Source organism: Neofelis nebulosa, chromosome 18, assembly GCF_028018385.1.
Source record: "Neofelis nebulosa isolate mNeoNeb1 chromosome 18, mNeoNeb1.pri, whole genome shotgun sequence".
NCBI lineage: Eukaryota > Metazoa > Chordata > Mammalia > Carnivora > Felidae > Neofelis > Neofelis nebulosa.
This window is the reverse complement of record NC_080799.1, coordinates 8968744-8993916: the sequence shown is the minus strand read 5'-3', so window position 1 is coordinate 8993916 and position 25173 is coordinate 8968744. Positions and strand designations below refer to the sequence as shown.

General features: G+C 61.7%; 1 protein-coding gene across 5 annotated transcripts; it reads left to right on the top strand.

The window, feature by feature from the left end:
* RASA4B (RAS p21 protein activator 4B) lies at window positions 1-23988 on the top strand. 5 transcript variants are annotated; one of them, XM_058710925.1, is made up of 22 exons: window positions 15-184; window positions 4060-4264; window positions 5029-5085; window positions 6766-6874; window positions 7388-7449; window positions 8608-8740; window positions 10311-10392; window positions 10912-11043; window positions 11279-11370; window positions 12638-12755; window positions 13011-13161; window positions 13419-13483; window positions 14035-14147; window positions 14389-14581; window positions 14801-14938; window positions 15496-15640; window positions 16001-16167; window positions 18462-18599; window positions 19596-19731; window positions 21249-21369; window positions 23148-23212; window positions 23344-23988. In XM_058710925.1, the coding sequence occupies exons 3-22, from the start codon at window positions 5070-5072 to the stop codon at window positions 23463-23465; spliced, it is 2298 nt and encodes a 765-aa protein (XP_058566908.1). In that variant the 5' UTR covers window positions 15-184; window positions 4060-4264; window positions 5029-5069; the 3' UTR covers window positions 23466-23988. The 5 variants fall into 5 exon arrangements, with proteins under 5 accessions (XP_058566906.1, XP_058566909.1, XP_058566905.1 ...); XM_058710923.1 differs by lacking the exon at window positions 4060-4264 and having other exon boundaries at window positions 1-184; window positions 6761-6874; window positions 23042-23212; XM_058710922.1 differs by lacking the exon at window positions 4060-4264 and having other exon boundaries at window positions 3-184; window positions 6761-6874.
* Window positions 23989-25173: the final 1185 nt, after the last annotated feature.

The following is a 25173-nucleotide window of genomic DNA, read 5'->3' as shown; positions in this document are numbered from 1 at the left end:
CCTCCCGCGCCTGGCGCGGCCCGCCCCCCACCCGGCGCCCAGTCCCGCGCTGGCCGCCCGCTGCACCCGACCCTGGCGTCCGGCTTTCCCGGACCCGCATCCCGCGTCGCGGACCCGCGATGGCCAAGCGCAGCTCGCTGTCCATCCGCATCGTGGAGGGGAAGAACCTGCCCGCCAAGGACATGTGAGCGCTGTCGCGGGTGGGGGCCCCAACTTTCTGGGGAGGGGCGCTGCCCCTTGTGCCTGACCTTTCTGGGGTCCGCACGGCCCGCCCACAAGTGGAGCAGCGGCGAGGGTGTGGCGAGTGTGGCCGCGGTGTGGGACTGGAAGGGAAATGGGGACAGTTAAGATTTGTTGCAGGCACCGGGCAGGGGGTGACAGGGAAGGGCTGTGGACTGGGGAGGGGACGGGGGTCTATAAGGGGCCTTAGTTAGCAGGGAGACAGCGAACGGCGGCTCAAGAAAGGAGGGGGTAGAGCTTTAACAGGACAGGGGCTGAGCGTGGGGGAGACCTCGCTAGGAGATGCCTCAGTGAACTGCGGGGGGTGTGGCTGGGGGAGGTGGGGGTGCCCCCTGGAAACTAGGGGTCTTCCTCAGTAATTCCGAAACCTTTAGTACCCGGGAGTGTGCACCTGAAACACGCCCCCAGCGCGGGGGGGGGGGGTGGGGGCTGTCCCGGGGCTTCCAGCTGCGCGCTGGCGTGGAGGGTGAACCTGTAGGTCAGGAGGCCGGTACCGTGCAAAGATGGGGTGGCTGAGCCATGCGATGGCTTTACCTCCTCACAACTGCCCAGCAAGGCCGTTCTCATCGTTCCATTTCACAAATAAGGAAACTGAGGCTCAGAGACGTGAAATGCTGGCTCCAAATGGCTGAGCACCATCTTGGGGCCAGAGCTCCTAACCAACACCAACATCTAGGGCTTTCCCTGGTCCCTGGCCAGATTTGAGGAGGTTTTAGGGGCCCCTTGTCCCAGCCCCTTTCTCAGTAGGTTCCAGAGATGAGTTGCCCCATCCAATCCTTGCCTCCCTCGCATACAGCCTTAGACAGCATCTTATCTCTGAAGCCTCAGTTTCCCCTTCTGTAGACTGGAGGTCAGAATCCCTTAAGCACAGGGGTGTCTGGCTGGCTCAGTCAGTAGAGCATGTGACTCTTGATCTCGGGATTGTGAGTTCTAGCCCCAGGTTGGGTGTAGAGTTCACTTAAAAATGAAATCTTAAAAAAATAAAATAAAATCTCTTAAGCACAAAGCTCCAGGTGCACTGGCTGCCTGGAGCAGGGTGTGGGGGAAGGGGAGCCCAGAGGCGGCATTGGGTCCAAAGTCTACTGTCGGGAGCCCCCCTCCACACCCCTCCTCTGCCCAACCCCGGCTCCTCAGCAGGCACCTGGATGCGAATGGGGAGGGGTGCAGGAGGCTGGGGCGCGGGCATCTCTCCCATAAGCGCAGTGGCCCCTGGCCCCCGCGAATTTCCCCACTCTCTCAGCGCCCTGAGCAGTTCTAGTTCAAGGCCCCCTGGGCCAGGCGAGGCCAGACTCAGCAGTTGCTATGGCAATGGGTGAGGGAGGGGGCTGCGAGGGCCATCTCCAGGTGGGTTTCTGAGCTTGTAGGTGGGGCGGGAGCTGAGCCTGTGGTCTCTGGGGAGAGCAGGCAAACGAACTCCGAGGAGGGTCTTAGCCTCCGGGCCCAGCCTCTGAGCACCCCCCTTGCTGGCACTGGTAACTAGGTCAGCTGGGCCTCCTCTGGCTGGTGGCTGCCGGGAGGAGCATCCCCTCCGTCTGTCACCTTCCCCCCCCCCCCCCCCCCGCCCGTCCCCGCAGGCCCTAGTGCCTGGCCATAGGCTTTCCCCAGCCCTGGGTGGTGAAGCCTTGGACTGCGTCTACCAGGGAGCCAAGGTGCCGGCTTCTCTGGCCAGCCCTGCCTCTGCACAGCCGAGGGGCCTTGGGTCTCCTTCCCCGGGGGGAGTGGCTACCGAGGCCTGTTGGTTTGCCTCCGGGATCTCTTTCCTTGCCCTGCCCCCCTCCCTACTCACCTCCCCTCACCTCCTTTCCTCCGCCCTCCCCTTAGTGGCTCTGACCTGTCACCTGGCTCTTAAATCTAGCTGTGACCCCGTCTCCCGCGCGCCCCCCCCCCCCAGCCTCTCATGGTTGGGCTCTTCCCGGCCCTGCTTTTGCACACATTTAGGATCTTCTGCCTTCAAACACTCCCCTTCAGAGTCCTCCAGAAAACTCCTGGTCATCCTTCAGGACCCCTCTCAGACTTCCGCTCTGGCTTTCCCTGGTGCCCTCCGGCAGGGCTGTTCATTGGCTGTTTTGTGTCCTCCAGCGGTTTGGGGGCAGTTAGGATGAAGCCCTTGGTGGCAGCTGCTGCTTCTTGGGCAGCCTGGGGGTGAGGGTAGGAACCGGGACACATTCATCTTGGCCTTCCTGGGGCTCTGGGGCCACCTGGTCCACAGTAGGGGGGAATAAGGGGTGTGGAGGACCTTTCCATTTAATCCTTTTATTTGTCCTATAAAGTAGATATGCTCAATTTGTAGAAGGGGAAACTGAGGCTCAGGGTGTGCAAGTCACCTGCCAAGGCCACACAGCATTTGGGTAGGGAAGTCAGCATTGAAACCCACTCTTTCTGCTGCTGACAAGCCAAGAATCCTGGCTGGACCAAGGTTTCAGGCCTGCTGTGGGGCTCTGTGGGGACTGAGCCTTGCAAATGCCATGCAAATGATTTAGCTCCCGGATGTCAGGGGTTTGAAGATCACTGGAGGCCCCGCACTGAGTGCTGGAGGCAGGGGTGGTGGTGAGCCTGCCTCACTGTGCCTCATCGGCCTGTCTCCTGAGTAGCATCTCCTCCAGCCGGGACTCGCACACCTCTGAGCACGGGGAGCTCACTACCTTTATAGTGGCCCATGTTGACTGAGACTGTTCTAAGGAGGGAGACATCATCACACGGCTGCGGCCTGCCTCCCTGCCACCTCCACTCATGGGCTTTTCGTTCTCTTAAGGGCACAGAGCACAGCTGTGCTCCCCATCACCGGCAGCTTTTAGAGCCCACCTGTTCCTGTTGTGTTTCTCTCTACCGTCTCCCATCCTTGGGTGCTTGGGTCAGCCAGACAGGAGCTAAGTCTCATAATGACTGGTGACTGGCTCCCACGCCCAGTGGCCCTGGGGACGGGCCCGGAACTATTTCAGGGCTTGCCCTGATCCTTCCCCTTCCACAGCCTGGAAACTGCCAAAGGCCTAAATATAGAGACCCTGCAAGTAGCCAGGCTGGGGAAGGAGAAGTCAGACGGGACCAGCCCAGGGGCCTCATCAGGGCAGAAGGCACTGGGCAGGGCCACAGGTCCCAGCAGCTGGCCAGGGATCGTGGTCGGGCCTCTGGCTTCAGCCCGCTCTTGACACCGGCCCCTCTGCCCCCCTGTGACCCAGCCACCCAGCTCACCCTGCCCCTGCACACGTAGGTCTGTTCCAGCCTCCGGGCCTTTGCCCACTCCAGCGACCTTGCCTGTAACACAAGCCACAGACCTCACTCTTCATTCAGAGATTCATTCGCTGAGCGAGAACTGCGCTGTGGGCAGAGCTGGGCTACAGGGGTGCCAGGGGTGAAGGCAGAGGCGGGGTAGAGGGGGTCCACCCCCCAGAGGCCTCAGCCCACACCGATGTCTCCCTCCTTCGGAGTTCCTGGTGCAAACATGCGTGCAGCTGCCGGGGCCCTGCCGCCCAGCCCAGCTCCTGGGGCGCACAGGGCCCTGATTGCTGGAGGCCTAGGGCCCCCTGGCTTTGGGGTGGTGGGATGCAAGCTGGAGTGTTCCCCAGGGGCTCTTTGGAGGAGGGGGCTCCTAAAGGACAAGGGGAGGGGTTACAGGAAGAAGAGCAAGGCGTCTAGGGCGGTGCCAACATTTACTGAACCTCTCCCACCGGCTGGCCCTCTTCGAAGGTCGGGGCCTGAGGCAGCCGTGAGCCACCGTCGTGGCCCCACCGTGCCGTGTGGGGAACTGAGTCTTGGCAGACATTTCCGGTCAGCATCAGGAGGACCTTTGGAGATGTTTGCATCTCGTGGCTTCCTCTGCAGGAAGGGCCCCTTCTGAGAAGGGAAGCAAGACTTGGAATTTCCCCAACCTCCAACAAGCAAATACACTTCCTTTTAGTGGACACTGGGCCTGAAAGGCACTTCTGGAGACAGTCCTCACCCCCTTACTTGCCTGGGACCAGCCCTAGGCCTAGACCACCCCAGGAATCCCCCACCAACGGAGACCAGGGCGCCTGAGCAGTCCCAGGTTGGTCTGCCCCTTCCTTCTTTCCCGGGTGGCCGAGAGCTCGGGGGCAGACTGTTACATTTGTTCATTCATTCGTGTATCCAGGAAACACTCCTGGGACCCCTGTCCTCACCCCTGGGGGGACGCAGAAGTGGCCCCTGCGCTCAGGTAGTCAGGTGGGGATGGCAGCTGAGGACAGTACTCACGAGCAGTCCCGGGATGGAGAGAAGATGGAGAGTTTGTAGGCAGTGGGACCCAAGGGGAGACCTTACTTCCTGCCTCTGGGACAGGGCAGGGCTCTTGGGGGGGTAGGTGGGGGGGGGGGTTGGGGGAGGCTGAGGCTGGGAGGTGGCCTCGCTGTCCAGGCTGGGGAGCAGCAGTAGCAAGGGGTAAGGGTTCAAGGGCTCAGAGGAGAAAACCGGCTGACTTGGGTGTTGAGAATAGGGGTTTCTCCAGCTTGCCCGGGGCTGTTCCTTGGGCACCGTTACAGGGGGGGGGGCGGGAGGAAAGGGTGGCAGGAAGAGGCATCCATTCATGAGCAGGGGGGGCAGTGAGCCGTTTCTCCCCTTCCCCTGCATCTGGGCAGGGGAGCCTCGGTGCCTCCCACACTGATGGCGGGGCACACGTTTTGGCCTGAGGAGCCTTCAGGCACCAGCCCGGGCCCTGGTGCCTCAGACTTGATTGTCTTTCTCCTGGGGTCACCGAGGGGAGGGCTGGGAACCCCTACCCTCACCCTGCCTGCAGCTGGACGCCAGTCCGCCCCTCCCTGGCCTTCTGTCTTGCAGCACCGGCAGCAGCGACCCCTACTGCATCGTGAAGGTGGACAATGAGCCCATCATCAGGTACGGGGGTGGGGGGTGGGGGGTAGAAGGGGGAGGTCTTGGAGCATCTAATCCCCTGTCCCCCGCCCCCACCCCCAATGCCCTGACACACCCGCTTGGAGGGGAGAAAGACCTGACCCATAACTCCTCATGCTAATGACTGACCTTGACGCCCATCTAGGGATTATATCCAAGGGCTTCTCACCAACTCTGCTCCTTTTTTTTAAATTTTTTTTAACGTTTATTTATTTTTGAGAGACAGAGAGTGAGCAGAGGAGGGCCAGAAAGAGAGAGAGACACAGGCTCCGAAGCAGGCTCCGGGCTCCGAGCTGTCAGCACAGGGCGCGACGTGGGGCTTGAACTCACGAACCGTGAGGTCATAACCTAAGCCGAAGTTGGCCGCTTAACGGACCAAGCCACCCAGGCTCCCCGTTTACAATCTTTACAGCCCTCAAAAGGGACAGAGGATGATGATTAGGACCAGCAGCTGTCATTTACGGAGTACAGTCTGCCGGGCCCTGTGCTACACCTTTTGCAGCCCATTTGAAAACTTACAACGAGCTGGCTGTGATATTATTAAATCGCGTTTGCAGATGAGGAGCCCGGAGGCTCAGAGACACTAAGTAACCTGCCCAGGGTCACCTACCTAGGAGGTGGCAGATTCAGACTGGAACCCAAATCTGGCGGAGCCCAAAGCCAGAGCTCCTTCCCCCTCCCCGGCTGTACCCCAGAAAGGCTGCTGCAGCCTGGGGGCCCCAGCCTGTACCCAGAAGGGCCACTTCCCCTGGGTGTGGACAAAAGGGCTCCACGATTCTGGGCAGGGCCTTTGCGGTCTCGTGCCCTCCGTGTCCCGGACTTCGTGGCCAGAGCCGCACCCCTGTTCCGCCCACCTGAGCACCCATGGCTGACAGACTCGCGGTTCTTCCCCCCACTGCAAACAGGACCTCAAGTCTTTTGCCTCATTCCCTCCAAACCACGATACCAAGAGGGGGCAGGCAGGATGGCTCTGGTTGTCTCTGTGACGGACAGGGAAACCGAGGCTCCAGAGTTCAAGTTACCTGAGAAGTGGTTGGGGTGAAGGTGACGCCCTGAGCCTTCATCCGGGTCCTTGGGGGTTTCAGCTCTGCCCCCCCACCCCCACCCCCACATGCCCTGCTGAGTCCGGTGAGCTGAGGGGCGCTGCCCTGGGGGTTTGGCCAGAGCCGGGTGAGGCTCTGCCCACGCAAGACCTCTCTGGGTCAGGCTCTGGACCGTGGCTCCCAGGCCCCCCCCAGGAGGATTGTCTAGCTCCAGGGTCAACTTGGCCATCCCCCTGTTCCCACCCTTAGTAAGTCTGTTCAGCATCAGGAGCCAGGGTGAGGCTGGGAGGCCGGGCTTCTGGTCCCGGCTCTGCCACTGCCCCGTTATGGGACCTGAGGCCAGCTCCGGCCACCTGTGGTCTCAGTTTCCCCAGATGGAAAATGGCCTGATGGATGCGGCCCTGTGCCCTGCCCAGAGCAGCAAGGAAGGTCAGGAAGGAATGATTAATGGTGGGCAGTAGGGTCTAGGACAAGGAAAACCATCCACTGGCAGAGCACTTGTTCCCGGGAGTGGAAGGAGATGCGGGGAAAGGTGGACTTAGGTCACACGGCCCCGTCTTGCCGTGGCCTGGGGCCTGCGGGGGGCCCAGACAGGTGCTGAGGGTCCTCTCCTGTAGGACAGCCACTGTGTGGAGGACCCTGAGCCCGTTCTGGGGTGAGGAGTACCAGGTACACCTGCCGCCCGCCTTCCACGCGGTGGCCTTCTACGTCCTGGATGAGGATGCCCTCAGGTGGGTGGGCCCCCACTCTTTGGCCGGGGCCCAGACCCCACCACCTGCCCATTTCACTGCTGGGACTGCTGGTCGCTTTGCATCCCCTTTACAGCCTGGCGGGAGGGGGAGCCCAGAAGGGTCTGGAAGGGATCGGGGTTTGAGCGTGTGGGTGTCTGTGGGGGCGGAGGGTTCACTGGGCTCACACCGCATCGTACATGTGCGTGTGCGGGGACACAGGCACGGGTGTGCTGGGCCACGCGTGGGGGCTGCGAGCTAGAGAACCCACAGAGCATGAGCTCGGCAGATGCGTGGGCACACGTGTCCATCCGTGCGCAGAAACAGGGCACATACCCACGAGAGGGTCCAGAATGCAGGGCCTACGGGAGGGTCACGGGTCCTGCTGCAGTAGGCTCCTGTAAGTGACGAGCGTCAGCCTCCCTGCTTCCCACAGGGCCCCTGAACTGGGCAGGAGGGGGGTCCTGAGCCCCCTGCAGAGCCCTGCCCAGCTCTGGTTCCCTCTTCATCCTCCAGCCGGGACGACGTTATTGGGAAGGTCTGCCTTACCAGGGACACCCTGGCCGCTCACCCTAAGGGTAAGACCCCCGGGAGGGAGCCTGTGGCCCACTCTGGCCTCCCTCCTCTCTTGCCCCACTGCTCTGCTTGTCCCTGGCCTTCCCCCATTTCAAAGACGCTTCTTCTAGGCTGCTTCAGGGCCCGTGCTCAGGGAGAGCCATGTCTGCCCTCCCTAGAAGGGCCTCTGGCCAGCTCCGGCACCCTGGCCTCTGTGCCCTGGGCCCCATTCTGCCCCCTGGCTGGGACTGCACCCCCCCTAGGGCCGAGGGGGGCTGCTAGCAGTGGGCTCTGAAGCCTCGGCAGGCAGAAGAAGGGCCTCTCTATGCTCCATTGCTGAGGTGTAGAGGCCCCCTCCTCCCAATCGGGCTGGCTCTTTCCGTACCCCTGGAGTCCCCCCAGCTTGGGCCCCAGTGCCACCGTGTCCTAAGCCTGTGAGGGGTCAGCCTGTGGCTGGGCTGGGCCCCTTTGGTGACTGCCGGGATGCTGACATTGTTTCCAGGGTCAGCTCTTTCCCAGCCTCACTGTGTGACCCGGGGCCTCCTCTGGGCTGGGTCCCTATCTGCCAGGAAGGGTTCAGGCCAGGAGCTCTCAGACAGTACAGGTTCTGCTTGTCTGAGTCCCTGGGACTCTCCCGGGGCCTTCCCGGCACGCACCTGCTCCTGTCTGTGAGGCCGGGCAGGCATGCGGGGGTGGGGGGGGGACTTTGCTGACTCATGGAGCCTCTTGGCCCCTGCCAGGCCAGAGGCCTTTCCTGCCCGCTGCCCCCACCAGCCCCTCAGGGTCCAGTGGCCCAAGTGATGCTGTTCCCTTGCTGCTTCCCCGTCTGGCCTTAGTTCCTCCTCCAGCAGCCCTAGACAAGAGCCATTGTTTTAAGTTGGAGAAACTGAGGACAGAGAAGGCAGTCCCGTCGTGAGTCAGGGTCAGAGCCGTCACATGCCTTGTGACACAATAGTAAGGACACAGGGGTCACCGGATTTGGATGCTCATCAAGCCTCTTCCAAGTGCTGTTGCTCAGCTGCTGAGCCTCAGTTTCCTCATCTGTCAGTGGGGACAACAGCCCCCGCCTCACGGAGTTTGAGAGGACCCCGAGGGGCCTGCAGAGGGGAACGGGTGGCGCCTGGCGCCTGGCGGGGCTGAGGGAGAGGGCCAGGCCCCCGGCTGAGCCGCCAGCCCCACAGGTTTCAGCGGATGGGCGCACCTGACGGAGGTCGATCCCGATGAGGAGGTGCAGGGCGAGATCCACCTGCGCCTGGAGGTGGTGCCGGGGCCGCGGGCCCGCCGGCTGCTGCGCTGCTCTGTGCTGGAGGCCAGGTGAGACGGGAGGCGCGGGGGAGCGGGGCGGAGGGCCCCACACAGCTAGGGACACCGGCTAGGACTCCCGGTGTGCCGTGCCCCCCTCCACGTCCTGGCCCTGCACCTCCTCCCACGAGGAGGGCCTCGGACCCGAAGAGGTTTCCTGGGTGACCGCACACGGGAGACTATGTCTCTTGGGGAAAGGGGTGAGGTTCTAATGGTGGAGCTTCGGGCATCACAGAAGGGACCCCAAACTCTGAACGTGCAGGCCCAGTGCTAAGACTGGGCTTCTGCTGCCTTTAACTCCAGTATGAACTTGACCTGATAAGGCGTGGATGTGTAGCGGGGTCCTCAGTGGGGTGGGGGGTGGAAGGAGTTGCTGGAAAACTCCAGATGGGAGGGGCGGGGTTCTCTCCAGGAGGGAGGCTTGGGTGGGAAGGTGGGCCTGAGTCACCTGTGACAGCGTTCCCCCTCCCCCCCCACCCCCGCTATTTTTAGCTGCAGGCTCCCCTCCCGTCTGGGCCTGAGTGTGAGTCACACACGTTCCATGAGAAGCGCCTTCCTTTCTGGCTCCAGCCCACCTCCACAGGGTCCTTGCTCGCCTCTGGGGCGGCAGGGTGGGGAGTGGAACCCCATGTGGGTGGGTGGCTTCCCTGGGAGGAAGATCTCTCTCCTGCAGATGACGACTGTGGCTCCCCTGGGCTTTATTTTCTGTCCTGGGGCTGGAACGTGGAACAGCCACAAACACATGGAAAACTTGTGGGTGGCCGAGGCTCCAGCCTGGCCTCCACTCAGCAGGTGCCTGGGTGGGAGGAGTGGTCTGTCCAGACCTCTCTGTAAAGTGTGAGGGGCCTTGGCCCCCGCCGCCCCCAGCTCAGACCCTGCTGGGGTCCTGAGAGGCCTACGAAGCTGCCTTTGCTGCAGAGGCAGAAAGAACATTTCTCATCTTTCTGGGCAGGTCCTCAAGGCCAAGCTCTGGGATTCCTATTAGACGGTTCTGAGGAAGAAAGAAAACCAGGCATGAGAGGCTTTGAGCTGAAAATACCAAAAAGAGCAGAAGCTAATATTTATAGTAGATGGAAGAAGGATGGGCTTTGTTGTTTTGGCGCAAAGGGTCCTGAGCTGGGGGCGCCTGACCGCCCTTGGGCCTTGCAAAGGACCAGCTATGGAGACAGGGCAGGATGGCCTATCGGGGCTGCTCATGAAACCCCCCTGGCCCTGTGGGGCAGGCCTTCTAGAAGCCCGTGATCTTAATTGTTGGGGCGATCTTCTCCATTCCACTGACAAGGAAACCGAGGCTCAGAGAGGTGGCCCCAGCTCAGTCCTACCCTGGGAACAGATTGGGGGTGGGGCGGCACAGCCCGGGCTGTTCCATGGATGCGCTCGCCTCCCCCAGTCCCCAGAGCAGCAGCTAGTCCTGCCGAGTCAGAGGATCCCTGGTCTGGTGTGGGTGCCCCCGGAGGCCCATGGGGTGAACGCTGTGGGAATCAGGGTCCAGAAAAGGGAGGGGCGCTGTGCATAGTTACCCGGTGGGCCCGGATGACCCCCGCAACGGTCACGTGACAAGTGGATGCTCCACTTTCCCCAGGGACCTGGCCCCGAAGGACCGGAATGGTGCCTCTGACCCCTTTGTCCGAGTGCGCTACAGAGGCCGGACACAGGAGACCTCGGTGAGGGGGCTGGGGAGGGGGCAGGCAGGCTCAGGGTCTGGCCTGGGCCCTCATCACCCGGGAGGTCAGGCTGGGACTACGGTCCCACAGAAGAGGCTTGGAGAAGCGGGGTGACCTGTGTGAGGGTGTTAACAGATCCCAGCCCTTCTGGCACCAACCCCCGCAGGCTGGGCCGAGACAACCAGTGTGGGGTTCATCTGCACAGTCCAGCAGCTCCCCACATGGCTTTCCTCACCTCCAGCAAATAGCTGGGGTGGTGGGCGCAACCCTGGGAGGGGAAGGGGGTGGAGTCCTGGCTTCTCAGTGCCATCTGCTACCTTTTTGCTGTGTGGCCTTGGACAAGTGCCTTACCCACTCTGAGCCCCAATTTCTCCCGGTTTGGGGAAGGTTTGAACAGGAAGTTTATCCCTCTCCTGCTGCAAGGCCCCTGCAGGGATCCCACGTGGGGTGTTTGGGGTGGCTGGGCCTTGGGGGGGCCCCTTGGGGTCACCCCACACCTACTCACCCCCTTTTGGGCAGATCGTGAAGAAATCACGCTACCCACGCTGGAACGAGATGTTTGAGTTTGAGTTGGAGGAGGGGGCCGCGGAGGCGCTGTGTGTGGAAGCCTGGGACTGGGACCTCGTCAGCAGGAATGACTTCTTGGGCAAAGTGAGCACCCTGCCCCTTCTGGCTGCACCTGCCCCGCCTCCATTCCAGCACCACCCCCCTTCTCCCCTCCTCCCCACCCCGCCCTGCTGCTGCTTCAAAGGGGCACTCCCCAGGGCCAGCCACTGGTGCTCAGGGACCCCCGGAAGGGACTCCCCCAAAGGAAGGTTCCTTGGCAAGGAAGAGCGCTGAGGGCCCCAGCCCCAGCGCGGTCCCCCTGCCTCTGCCTTGTCCCCAGGTGGTGTTCAATGTCCAGAAACTGTGCGCGGCCCAGAAGGAGGAGGGCTGGTTCCGGCTGCAGCCCGACCAGTCCAAGAATCGGCGGGGAGAGTGAGTGCCTGGGGCTCGGTGGTGGGGCTGGTGGGCTCGGGGTCCCCAGGGCAGGGGGGCGCGGACAGTGGCTCCAATAGGCGGGGCTGCGTGTGGTGGGGGGAGGGGCTGACGCAGCTCCAGGTTTCTTTCTGCGCTTGCCCGATGGCCCAGGCTCCGTTATCCTGGCCTATCCTGCCGCCTCTGGCTTCTCACAGCCTTGGACTCAGCCCTGTCCTCCAAGGCAGTGCACGTCTCCTGCTTTCCACCTTCTGGCAGATTCTGGAACAGGCCTTCAGCCCTTTCCCTTTAAGGCTTTCTCTGCAGACCTCAGACCGTAGTTTGAGTCCCCAGAGCTCTGACCCTCCCCCCAAATTCTCCAGGAATAAGGTTGCCAGATAAAATACAAGCTGTCCCCCTAAAGCTGAGTTTCAGACAAACAATGAATAATTTTTAGTGTAAGTATGTCCGTGCGATGTTGGGGACCGACTTCTACCAAAGATATTCAGATTTAACTGGGTTTCTTGTGTTTTTATTTTGGTAAATCTGGCAACCCCCTCGAGGAAGCCCTCTGGCCTCCTCGCTCACCACTCAGCCCGGAAGTGGGGGATCAGCCGTGTCCCCCACCTTGGATGGTTCACTCTCTCTGCAGAGGACCCCAGACCCCCCATCCCCACCATCAGCGGGGCAGGGGCAGGGCAGGGGCTGAGCCCCGCAGCAGGCATTTCCATAGGACGAGCCGTTTTGGCGGCTTCTACTGTGTATGAGGCCATGTGCTAGTGCATCACTTAGTGAACTGTCCTGTGCTTCTGGACGTGGGGGCCTTAGAGAGGTTAAGCCTTGGTCAGCACCCTCCCCAGAAGGGGTCTGAGCAGAGGAGCTTGGTAGTTAGATCCATTATGGCGAGTTGCTTAATCCCCTCGAGCCTCAGTTTCCCCTGGCAGGTTGTTATGACAGTTGGGGATTGTGTATGTGGAGGAGCGGATCTCTGAGAGTTTACAGATTCAAAGCTGGGAGCCCCGCATGTCCACGTGGGTCAAGCGCAGAGTTCAAGGCGTCTAGAAGTGACAGGGAGCCAGGCGGTGAAAATGGGTGGTGTTCCCCTGAGTTTGGAGGCGGGAAGGGCTTTCCAAGCAGAGAGCACCTTGGGGAAAAAGTGGGAGGGGTGCAGTGCAGGGAACCAAGGTGGAGGGCAGGCCCCAAGGGGGAGTATGGAGGCAGTGCGGGAGGGGGCACGGCCCAGGTGGCCTGGGTCCCTGGTGGAGAGGTCACAGGCTGCCCGTTCCAGGGGCAACCTGGGCTCCTTGCAGCTGGAGGTGCGGCTGCGGGACGAGACGGTACTGCCCTCCGGCTGCTACCAGCCCCTGGTGCAGCTGCTGTGCCGTGAGGTGAAGCTGGGCACCCAGGTGAGGGGGCCCCGGGGGAAGGTGGGAGGGTCCAGGGACAGCAGGCCTGTTCTCCCTGTCCTTCTAAACCTGCTCTGAAGAGCAAAACTCTCAGTTCTCAGGATGGTAAGGAATTAACCAATGCCCAGGGCCCCTCGCCATTCTGTGGGAAAGCACCCCTCCCCCTTCCCCGTGGTGATCCCAGGCCCTCAGAGTGAAGGGTTTGGGTTCCCCCGTGCGTCCTCTGACCCTGCCTCTCCTTGCTGCCTCCTGCAGGGCCCAGGGCAGCTGATAGCACTTATCGAGGAGACAACAAGCACCGAATGCCGCCAGGATGTGGCCACCAACCTGCTCAAACTGTTCCTGGGGCAGGGACTGGCCAAAGACTTTCTGGACCTGCTCTTCCAGCTGGAGCTGGGTCGTACCAGTGAGGCCCGGGAGGGAGTGGCCTGTCTGAGGGTGTGGTGGAGAGGGGAGCCAGGAGCCAAGGACTCCAGAGGTGCTGAGAGGGGAGAAATCTGGGAAGTCGTCCTGTAGGAAGCTGCCTGATCTGATTAGGGGGCAAAGGAAAGAGCAAAAGGCAGAGAGTTGGGGCAGTGGGCTGCGGGCTCCCAAGGTCCTCTGTCCTCCCCAAAGCCTGGTCCCTCTCTCAACCCCCCTACCCACTAGAACCTCTGCTTGTAGGTGAGGCTAACACCCTGTTCCGGAGCAACTCTCTGGCCTCGAAGTCCATGGAGTCTTTTCTGAAGGTGAGGTTGAGTGATATGTGCTCTTTGTTTCATAGATGAGTTTCTTTTTTTTTTTAAATTTTTTTTTTTTAACATTTATTTATTTTTGAGATAGAGAGAGACAGAGCATGAACGGGGGAGGGTCAGAGAGAGAGGGAGACACAGAATCTGAAACAGGCTCCAGGCTCTGAGCAGTCAGCACAGAGCCCGATGCGGGGCTCGAACCCACATACCGCGAGATCGTGACCTGAGCCGAAGTCGGACGCTTAACCAACTGAGCCACCCAGGCGCCCCCATAGATGAGTTTCAGAAGGGCCAAGAAGCAGAGTGGGAGCTTAGATTCCAGTCTCCTGTGTCCAGGGCCCTTTAAGGCTAAGAATTGCCTTCATCCGTCCATGCAGTCATCCTGTGGCAGCAGTGTGTCGTGCGCCGTCCCCATTGTGTGCCCCGCTCTCTCCTGAGTAGACACAGCAGGCAGATGGTGTAGGGGGTGGCTGGGAGGTCAGCTGCAGGGAGATGGCAGGCAGCTGGAGGTGGGAGACAGGACCAACGCCACTCACCGCCGCCCCCAGGTGGCTGGGATGCGGTATCTGCACGGCGTCCTGGGCCCCATCATTGACAAGGTGTTTGAGGAGAAGAAGTACGTGGAGCTGGACCCCAGCAAAGTGGAAGTCAAGGACGTAGGGTGAGGCCGGGGGCCATCCCTGGGGGCGGGGGTGTCAGGCCCTTTATGCAAATGTATGTTTTTGGCCCTTTCTGCCTGGGTCTGGGTCTACCTTTTCATCGCTCTGCCCACCTGTGCGTTGCCTGTGTGCCCCCGTCTCCGCTGATGCCTTACTGCGCCTGTCTCCAGGAGCCCCTGTGCAGCCGTGTGCACGGGCGCTGACCTCGACCTTCTCTTGCGGGTCCCCTGCGGGCCAACGCAGGTGCTCGGGGCTGCACCGCCCGCAGACAGAGGCCGAGGTGCTGGAGCAGAGCGCGCAGACGCTGCGCGCCCACCTGGCGGCGCTGCTGAGCGCGCTCAGTCGCTCCGTTCGCGCATGCCCCGCCGTGGTCCGCGCCACCTTCCGCCAGCTTTTCCGGCGCGTGCGCGAGCGCTTCCCCAGCGCCCAGCACGAGGTGCGCCCTCTGCCGGTGGGGCCGGGCGGAGGGAAGAAAGCGGTGGGGAAGGGGGCAGCTGTGGCGCCCGGAGGCGCGGTGTTGGGGGGGGGGGGGGGGCTTCGAAGCGCCTGGCGGGGTCGTGGGGAGAGGGAGAGGCGGGGACAGCACCAAAACCCAGCGGGCTGTTCCGAGCCCCGGCCTCGGGGAGTCCAGCCCCTGCTCTCCCGCACCCCCTAGAACGTGCCATTCATCGCCGTCACCAGCTTCCTGTGCCTGCGCTTCGTCTCTCCCGCCATCATGGCGCCCAAGCTCTTCCACCTGCGGGAGCGGCACGCGGACGCCCGCACCAGCCGCACCCTGCTCCTGCTGGCCAAGGTGCGGGCCCGTGGACGCTCGCGAGATGCCCGACCGGGTGCCCGGGGGGGGGGGGGGGGGGCCTTGCCTGGACAGCGGTGTGCCCCCCACTGGCTCCAGGAACACCTGTAGCACCGCACTTTATAGTTTGCAAAGCGTTTTCACGGGCACCGATCTCGTGTGGATGAGGAAACGGGTTCCTCTTCCGAGGGGCAAGAGGTTCCCCAAGGCCGTGTAGCCTGTGTGTGAATAGGGGGCCTTGTAGCCCCAGCTCTACTCACTCCCAGGCTGGGGTCGTCACACCCAGTGGAACAGGCTGATATTAAACTTGCTGTGAAAGGCCAGCCGGTTGGGCTCAAGTAGCCTCGACTGTCGGGTCCCGAAAGGTTTCAGACTCCATGGGGTGCTCGGCGCCGAGTCCCAATGGGGATGGAATGGGCCTGTGAGCAGGGCGTGTGCTGCCTCCACCTCTGCTTCTACAGTGGGGGTAGCACAGATTTGGTGGTGGGGCGGGGGAGGTTGCAGGGGTGGGCCCTTGACCCAGCAGAGCCTGGCCCTCGGCGGCTGTCCCCCCTCAGGCGGTTCAGAACGTGGGCAACATGGACACGCCAGCTTCCAGAGCCAAGGAGGCTTGGATGGAGCCGCTGCAGCCCACCGTGCGCCAGGGCGTGGCCCAGCTGAAGGACTTCATCACCAAGCTGGTGGACATCGAGGAGAAGGAGGGTGAGCTCTCCCGGAGAGAGAAGCCCCGCGCCCCGCGCAACCGCCCCAGACACGCGTTTGCTCCGCCCCCCGGCTGGTGGCCCCGCCCACACCGGATCCTCCTCCGGCCCCGCCCACAGCTTCCAGGTGTCGTCTGCCCCGCCCTGTGTCTCCGGTCCCCACCTGCCTCTGCGCCTCTCTGGTTGCGTCCGCGGCCTCTTGGTCATGTTTGCCCCGCTCCCTGCCCCATGGCCATGCCTGCTGCCGCCTGTGCCCCTCGAGGCCCTGCCCACTGCCTGCTGTCGATGTTTGCTCTGCCCGAGTCCCTGCTTCAGCTTGGTCTCTCGGCTCACATTTTGCCCTCCCTCCCTTGCCCGCCAGAGCTGGGCCTGCAGCGGGCGCTGAGCTTGCAGGCGCCGCCGGTGAAGGAGGGGCCGCTCTTCATCCACAGGACGAAGGGCAAGGGTCCCCTCATGTCCTCCTTCAAGAAACTCCACTTTTCCCTCACCACCGAGGCCCTCAGCTTCGCCAAAACGCCCAACTCCAAGGTGGGTGAGGAAGGAGGTGGGCAAGCGGGGGCACCCTGGAGGCACCTGTCCCTCCCTTGGAGCCCATCCCAGGGTCCACTGGGATCAGAGAATAAAGCCGGCAGGACCCTGTTTGGGTGGCAGCCACAGTATCTCTTAAGACTCACGGGAGGGAAGCTTCTCTTCCCCAAGGGCTGGGGGTGGGGGGACAGTGCTGCAGTGTCGGTCCTGGCTTCCTGGTGCATGAATCGGGTGGGGGGCTGAGGGGTGCTTCCGGGAAATCAAGGAATTAGGGTCTGGGAGGAGTCCTGGTTTCCAGCTCTAGGAAGGGTCTCAGTCCCTCTGAGCCTTGTTGCCTTGGCCTTCAAGTTGAGGATGACGGTCCCTACGTGCCAAGCTGTTGAGGGTAGAGGAGATAGATGGTCGCTCTGAGGTGCAGCGCCTGGGCCCTGCACGGGGCGGGATCTTGGCCAGTGGAATGACTGAAGGCCCTGGGCTGGTCCCTCTGTGCTTTTCTCCCAGGAGGGGCGGAGGGCATGCTTCTTGGGCGGACCTGCTGACCCCTAGCTGGGCCGACCCGGCCCCCAGTCAGTCAGGCTCTGGGGACAGTCTTCCGGGGATGCCCAATCCAGCCCTGAGCAGTCGATGGGGGAACTGAGCTCCCTGGGTGACTCCTCAGCCTGGGCCTCTTGCTTTCCAGCGCATTCCACTCTAAGCAGCTGCCTGGCCATTGAGTCCCCTCAGCATTTTGTGCAGCCTCAGCAGAGCCCAGCAGGACCTTCCCTCATCCCCCTCTGGGCTCAGCATTGAGCTCTGCCCTGTTGTGGACATACGGCCTATCCCCCTGTGCAGCACCACCCCGTCTGCCCCCTCCTGTCTCCCTTCCAGCAGGTGTTCCCCAGAATGGGCAGCACATCCTCTGCCCTTTTCTTTTTTTGATTAAAAAAAATTTTTTTTAATGTGTATTTATTTCTGAGAGAGAGAGAGAGAGCGCGCGCATGAGCAGGGGAGGGACAGCGAGAGAGAGACACAGAATCCGAGGCAGGCTCCAGGCTCTGAACTGTCAGCACAGAGCCCGACGCGGGGCTCGAACTCACGAACCTTGAGATCATTACCTGAGCTGGTCAGACGCTGAACTGACTGAGCCACCCAGGCGCCCCTGATTTTTTTTTTTTAATTTTTTTTTTTTAACATTTATTTATTTTTCAGACAGAGAGAGACAGAGCATGAACAGGGGAGGGGCAGAGAGAGAGAGAGACACACACACAGAATCTGAAACAGGCTCCAGGCTCTGAGCCGTCAGCACAGAGCCCGACGCGGGGCTCGAACTCACGGACCGCGAGATCGTGACCTGAGCCGAAGTCAGACGCTTAATTGACCGAGCCACCCAGGCGCCCTGCCCCTGATTTTTTAAAATACAAAAAAAAAATTTTTTTTTTTTTATTTTAGAGACAGCACATGTGAGAGGGGCAGAGGGAGAAAGAATCTTAAGCAGGCTCCACGGTGAGCATGGAGCCTGTGCAGGGCTCGATCCCACAACCCTGGATCATAACCTGAGCCGAAATCAAGAGTCAGATGCTTAACCGACTGAGCCACCCAGGTGCCCCTCCATCCTCTGCCCTTTGGGAGGCTCTGCCCCAAGATGGCTCAGATGTGTGTCCCCAAGGCTCCCCTCCAGGTTTCCCCACTCCCCGCTCGTCACTGAGGCCAGCAGGGGTTGGTGGGCTTGGATGCCAGGCTGGGGGGTGTGGGTGCTCTCCAGAGGGCCGCGGGGACTGGTTATTTGTGTGCTAAGGGCCCCGGCAAGCTCTGATGGGAGAGACAAGGGGCTAGGGGCCGCTGGCACAGGCAGAGTTTCAGCAGCTTGGGGGCCTCTCGGGGATGTGCATCTGTTAGGCGCAGAACTCCCCATCATCCCGTTTGTGTCTTACCATATTGGATGACGACAGGAGTGAGAAGGGGCCAGGAGGTGGGTTGTGACTCTTAGAGCTGGGCAAGGTAAAGGCAAGTTGGGGAATTATTCATAAGGGAAAAGGCACAGGGTCTGATTCCGGCAGGTGCTACCTTCCAGCCCTAGGGAATGCTGGGATTCCAGACAATGTTTCCCATGCTCAGACCTCCCGGGGCCGCCGGGAACCCTCGAGAGGCCAGGCATCGGTCACCATCTGTCTGCACTGCATCTGGCCGAGGTCACTCACAGAGCTGGGTCCTCTACGCCAACCCCCGCTGCTGCAGAAAGGGAGACTAAGGCCCAGAACTAGGAAATGGGGGGGCCCGGGCTGGGACCCTGAGCCTGCCCACTCCACCCACTCCAGAAAAGTGCCCTCATCAAGCCGGCCAACATCCGGGCGGCGGAGAAGGTGGAGGAGAAGAGCTTCGGCAGCTCGAACGTCATGCAGCTCATCTACGAGGACGATGCGGGCAAGCCCCAGACGGTCTACCTGCAGTGCAGGGTGGGGGCCGTGGAGGGCCCTGGAGGGGAGGGGCGCTGTGGGAATGGCCACCTGGGGGGCGGCTACACGGAGGCCCCAGGGAGTCCCCTACCCCTTTGTCGGCCACATCGGGTCCAGCAGGGTGTGAGATCCGGCGTGTGTGTGTGTGTGTGTCTCGTGTGTCTGTGTCCTAGACTCGGGGTGCCGTGCCTGCCTTTCCCTGGGCCTGTCCGGTTACCTACACGTAGGTCTGTGTGAGGCCCAGCCTCTGGACGTGTATGTCCCCATGATTTGGAGCTTCGTGTTGTACCTGTTTGCGGGAAACTGGATTTCTGAGTATGTGTGTTGGCGCCTGTGTGTTTGTGTGTATCAACACGTAATAATCACACGTTTACGGAAGTGTGTGGCCCCGAGTGCGTGACCTCAAACCGCCTTCTCGTCTTTTCACGTATTAACTCATTCACTCATCTAAAAAATATCTGGTGAGCACGTGCAAGGTCCCCGGCTGTTCTCAGCGGTGGGGGTTCAGCGGCAGGCGGAACACAGCCTTGCCCTGGTGGAGCTCGTGTCCCAGGGGAGCAGATGGATGTTAAATAAATATTTAAAATGTCAAATGGTGGCAGTGCCTTCAAGAGCACAAAGGAGACTTAGGGAGGGAAATAGGACGACGTAGGCTTCGGTGGGGGGAAGACCCCCGACGCATGGCATTTGAGCAGGGCCACTGTGAAGGAGGGACCATCTAGGGGGGACGCAGGGATCAGGAAGGAAGGCTGAAGTGGGAGGGGTTTGGCTTGTTCTGGGAAGTGACTGTCCCAAGCCACAGGGGGAAACAGTGACAGCAGGGCCACCACGTATCGTCGGCAGGGGGTATGCTGCCCCAAGGACAGCGGAGGGGGCCGGTGCTGGCCGCGGTCCAGCCCACGCTTTGCGCGTTGGCCCACGTGCTTGGGAGTGCCAGGGAGGGAGGGCTTCCCGGAGGGGGTGACCTCTGACCGCCGCCCCCCGTGTCGCCTGTAGTGCGTGAACGAGCTGAACCAGTGGCTGTCTGCGCTGCGGAAGGTGAGCATCGGCAACCCTGGCCTGCTCGGCTCCTACCACCCTGGCGTCTTCCGCGGGGACAAGTGGAGCTGTTGCCACCAGAAGGACAAGTCAGGTGGGAGAGGAGGCGCGGGCCCCTACCCTGCACCCACCCACGCGGGGCCTTCGAGCCCTGGCTTGCTGGCCTGGCTTGGGGGGCCGCCTGTGCGCCTGCGGGAACTCGCCAGAGGCCGGCCGGCCCCTGCGGGTGCCCCGGGCAAGGAGGGTTCGTGACTGGCTGGTTTGGGAAATGCCGGGTGGTGTGTGTGCCGCGTGAGGGGACACGGAAGGCCCTGAGGCGGTCTGAAGCCCAGTTGGGATCCCGTTTCTAACATCCTGTGACCCAGGGCTCCCTAACTCACTTGACGGGAAGCCTTTTCTTGCCCAGTGACTGAGGTTCTTGCAGAACCAGGGTTCCAAGGAACGCGCTTTAGGAATTCCTTGCTGATGAGGGCAAGAGAGGGCCCCGGAGTTCGCAGTCGGGCACCGGAGCTGTGGGCAGGGGGACCCTGGGCACTAGAGGGCTGGCCGGGAGGAGCCTCTGCTAGAACTTTCGGTGATGACGGAAATGGTATGTGTCTGTGCTACCCGGTACCGAGCACGTGCTGGTCGTGAGCGTGTGTCTAGGCTTGAAATGTGGCTAGTGTGGCCCGGGAACTGAGTTTTAAGTTTGTTTTCTCGTATATAATTTTATTTTAGTATTGCTATTTTTTTAATGTTTAATCGAGAGAGAGCGGGAGCAGGGGAGGGGCAGAGAGAGGGGGGCAGAGGATCTGAGGCAGGCGCTGCACTGACAGCAGAGAGCCCAATGTGGGGCTCGAACCCATAAACCGCGAGATCGTGACTGGAGCCGAAGTCGGATGCTCAACTGACGGAGCCCCCCAGGCGTGGCTAGTGGCTACCCTGTCGCACAGCTCAGTTCTGGAACTGTGACCATCTTCCCTTACCTCCGGCTGCTTTACAAAATTCTTGCTCCCCAGTCACAGAAGAGCCTCAGCCCTTGGAGCCCCCCTGCCGCCAGGCCGGGCCCCTGGAGCCTGGCACGGGAGGCCCTCGGAAGCTGACCCACCCACTCTAGCCCGGGCCCGCGTGTGTGACTGAGCAGTGGCGGGTCTTTACAAGGGTGTCGCTGGTCGGTTGGCCTGACCTGGAGCCGTTGGCTTTGACCTTCTTGGTGACAACCCTCGTCATTGGTGAGGGGGGCTCCCCAGGGCACTAGGTGGCAGGGTCTGGTAGCCCATTTTATGGAGGCGGAAACTGAGGCTTACCAAGGGCCCGTACCTCTGCCAAGGTTGTAAAGCCAGCAGGTGGCAGGGCCAGCTCATTCCAAGGCACAAACCCCTCAGCTTCCCTCCTCGTGATCTTACGGTTCCAGGGCACTCCCTTCTTCCTTCCAGATGGTTGTGCAGCTCCCATGCTCTGCCTTCGTGTGTCCCAGGGCTCAGAATCCGAGGGATGAGTTGCTGCCCTCCCAGGGCCCCCGAGCACACTCCTGTCCCTCTCCCGGCCTCAGTGTCCCCACCTGCACTCCCAGGAAGTTGGACGTAAGCTCTCACAGGGCCTGCCCACACCCTGCCCTCTATGTGCCCCCAGATCTGGGCTGTGACAAGACCCGGTCGCGGGTGACCCTGCAGGAGTGGAATGACCCTCTCGATCACGACCTGGAGGCCCAGCTCATCTACCGGCACCTGCTGGGCGTGGAGCCCGCGCTGCGGTGAGGGGGCCCGTGCAGCCCCAGGGAATGTGCCAGGCGAGGCCCAGAGTTGGGACTCGGGCTCAGGGCTGCTCTGTGTGGCTGGTCTCTCCCTTCGCATCAGGCCCGGCACGGGCCTGCCTTTGGTGGCCACACCTGGGGAGGGACACATAGGTCTCTGCGGCGTGAGGCACTTAGGGCAAAGGTCCATGGAAGCCCCAGCCTCCCAGCCTGTCCAGCCTTCCTGTTGTGCCCTCGGGGCTCAGGGGTTGCCCTCGGCCACCTCTCTGAGTTCCTCAGCCACCTCCGTGGTGCCCTGGTTCCCAGCCCTGGCCCCAGCTCCCCAGCTCAGGAACCAATGGGATGCCTGCACCCTACCCCACTGACTCAGAGGCTCTGGAGGACGAGGCCAGCATGGCGATATTTTTAAGCAACCCGGTGTTTCCTGAGAGTACTGCCTCCCCGAGTCTGCGGAATGGGGGCAGTTTTCTCTCCCACACTCCTGTCCCCGGGCCCCGGGGGAGGGGGGCTACGGTCCTCGCTCCTTCACAACTTTTCCTTGTTTCCAGCGGTTAACTCTCTTCCTCAAAACCCTTCAAAGCTCATGCGGTCAAATTAGAACCACTTGCCCCCTTGTGAGCCACAATCACCAGTAGCCTCCAGGCCACCCTGCAGCCACCTCCTTTCTGCCGGTGCGGCCCTGTCACCAGCTCCCTCTCCACCCCTACTCTGGCCCCCTTGTTCAGGGACCTCATCCTCCACCTCCAGGATGAAGTCATCACCTTGTCTGCTCTGTTCCTGGGACCCACGGTTACCCCCATTTAAGCCAGGAAGTGGCAAAGGTTTGAACCCAAGCAGCCTTGTGTTCGGGTGGTCCCAACACGGGACCAGGGCTCATAGTCCCAATCACAGCACCCTGCCTGGAGAGCCTCTCCCACCTCCAGAACGCCTCGGCCACCCTTCTCATTGCGCCCACCTCCTTGCCACCCACACCACCGGACCTCCTGCCTCACCCGCACCTCTGATCCACTGACACGGTGGCCTGTCCTCAGCCCTGCTGTACCCACTTCCCATGGCTGCTGGTACCAATTACTGGACACTTGGTGGCCAGAAACAACACAGATGTATTCTCTCGCGGTAAATGTCGAATAAGTAAATGAACAGAGCAGGTGAGGGCCTGGACCGGCCCCGCAGGACCTAGAAGGCATCTGAGGAAGAGGACCCCGTTAGATCTTAGCACAGGGACACTTCTCTTCCAAAACAGATCAGGGAGACCATCCAAAGGGCCAAGCCAGTCGAATTCCTAACTAAGGAACTTCAAGCCTGGGGTCCACTTGGCCGCCCACTCTCCCTCTGTGCAGACTCACAGGACTGTACCTGAGAGGGCCCAGGGTGGCCCAGGTCTGGTGGACCCCGGTTAGGAACCGTGCTTGAATTGTCAGTTTCCTATTTCCAGAAGAAAGAAGCTGTTTCCACAGCCAGTTAATAGTGGGGCTTTCAGGCCCCAGTTGGCCCCTTTCCCCAGGGCCCTCTGAAACAGGAGTGGTGCCTTCTGATGACCACCGCCCCCCGCTCCCCCCCCCCCCCCCCAGCTGCCCCGTTTTAGAAGTGGGGAGGACCAGAGGACGCTGGAAGAGGAAAAGTGCCAGGGGACCAGGGGACCAAGACCTGGGCCTCTGTTTCTTCCCCACAGACTGAAAGGGTCAGCCCCCCAGTCCCAGGACCCCATCCAGCTCAGGGGGGTCACCCAGCCTTCCTGGCGAGGGCACCGGGAGCCCTCACTCTGTCCTCCCCCGCAGGGAGAAGCACCGGGAGCTGAGCGCAGGCACGGAGGCGGGCTCTGTGCTCACAGGCCCTGGCGGAGGTAGGTCACCCCGCCGGGTGGACTCTTGCAGGAGCCCGAGCTCCCTTCAGGGCTGCTATGGGCGGGGCCCCACTCCCAGGGGCTCTCTGGCCTTTGGCCCCACCTTGCCCCCATCCCGCCTCTGCCTCCAGCCCCTGAGGACCCACTGGCCCAGCTGCTGCAGGTGCTGTGGGACCTCCAGGAGGCCCACAGATCCATTCCAGCCAGCTCACCGCCTTCCGAGCCCAGCTGCCTCCTGGAGCCGCAGACGTGAGGCCTGCCCCACACTCCCTGCCGAGCCCCCTGACGGGTGCTTGGAGACCCCGCCCCCCGCCCCCATGTGCGGCTGGCTCTTCACTTCAGTCCCCCTCCCTGGGGAGCAAGGCTCAGGGCTCTCCTGGGCTGGGTGAGTCCGAAGGGACCAGGCAGCAGGGGGTCCGTTGTCACCCACCTCAAGTCTCTAGGGGACTTGGGGAGCTCCTGCTTCTCCGTGAAGCCTGGCTGCTCCCCGCGGGCCCTGCAGCCCTCACTGCTACTGGCCCAGACTCTGGGGACCCCTCCTGCCCAGGACAGATCTAGCCAGAAACCACCCCCAGGATGGCCCCTGCCTGTTGGACTGATGCTCCTTGGGCCCAGAGAGGTGGGAGGGGACACGGATCCTAGGAGGCCAGGCCTCGACCTCAGCATCCCCTTCGCTCCTGGCCACCCCACCTGCTCCCCTGCGGCCACTGCCTGGGCCCCCTGGGAGAGCTTCGCGGTGCTCTGTCGCTGACAATAAACCTGCTGTAACTGCCTGGCCTCTGGGGTCTTGTGATGGGGGTCGGTGGAGGGAGTGGGCCTGGGGACTCCAGTGGCTCTTGTGGGTGGCCAAGGACTGGGGCCACCAGCATAGCCTTTGTGTATCCCGTCTCCGACCCCCAAATCCCGGGGGGATTCCCTCCTCCCCACAACTGTTGTCCCCACCACACCCCTGGGTCCCACGGCTCCATCCCCCACAGGCTCCAGAGCCTGACTTGTCTCCCCTTCCCTTCCTGGCATAGGGGGTGCTGAGGCTGCGCCCCCCAGCAGCGTCTGTTCTCCGGCTGCTTCCTTAGGGCCTCACACAAGTCTGCACACCTGTTGAATCTCCTTGGGTTTCAAGAACCTTGTGGTCAGGGACTATGGACCCCAGGGTCTGCTGTGCCCTAATGCAGAGCGAAGGGGAAAGAGGTGTGCACTTAAGGGGCTGCCACAAGTAGAAGCCCAGGCTTTAACCGCATACACGTGGCCCCGTGGTGTCAACCACCACCCTCTCCTCCAAAAGGGTCCGGGGGTGGGGCGGCTGCTGCAGCCCAAAGCGGGTTACGACAAAGTGCCTGGCCATGTACCCCCGCACCCTCAGGGTCTCTCAGACAGGGAATGAGGTCCCGTTTGGGTGAAAACGACATCTCCCTGGTCCAAACTTGCCCAGGATGGCCCAGAAGGGCGGGTTACAGCCTCAGGGCATCGTCACCCTCCTTGCCTTCCATTCCTCCCTACCTACTTAGCCTGGTGTGGCCTGGCTTGCAGGCCGGTGCCTCCACTTCCTCACCCCAGGGGCCCAAAGCTCCAGGAGGAAACAGCCCCTCCCAGGAAGTGGTGTGGAAGCTCCGGGTTTCCTTGGGGGCTCCTCCGCTGCTGAGGCTTCGGTAGCTTATGGGAGACCCAGGCCCTTGGTTCAGCCAGCTCAGGCAGGGCCTTTAAACAGTAGTAGGGGCGCCTGGGTGGCTCAGTTAAACCTCCGACCTTTAAGTTTCCGACTTTGGCTAGGGTCATGAGCTCCGGTCTCCTGAGTTCAAGCCCCACGTGGGGCCCTCTGCTGTCAGCACAGAGCCACTTTGAATCCTGTCCCCCTACCCCTCTCTCAAAAATAAACATTAAAAAAAGAAAGATTAAATTGGCTTTGGGATAAAACCAAAAACCCCTAAACCGTAGTCTGCCGAATACCAACCAATCAAAACGGA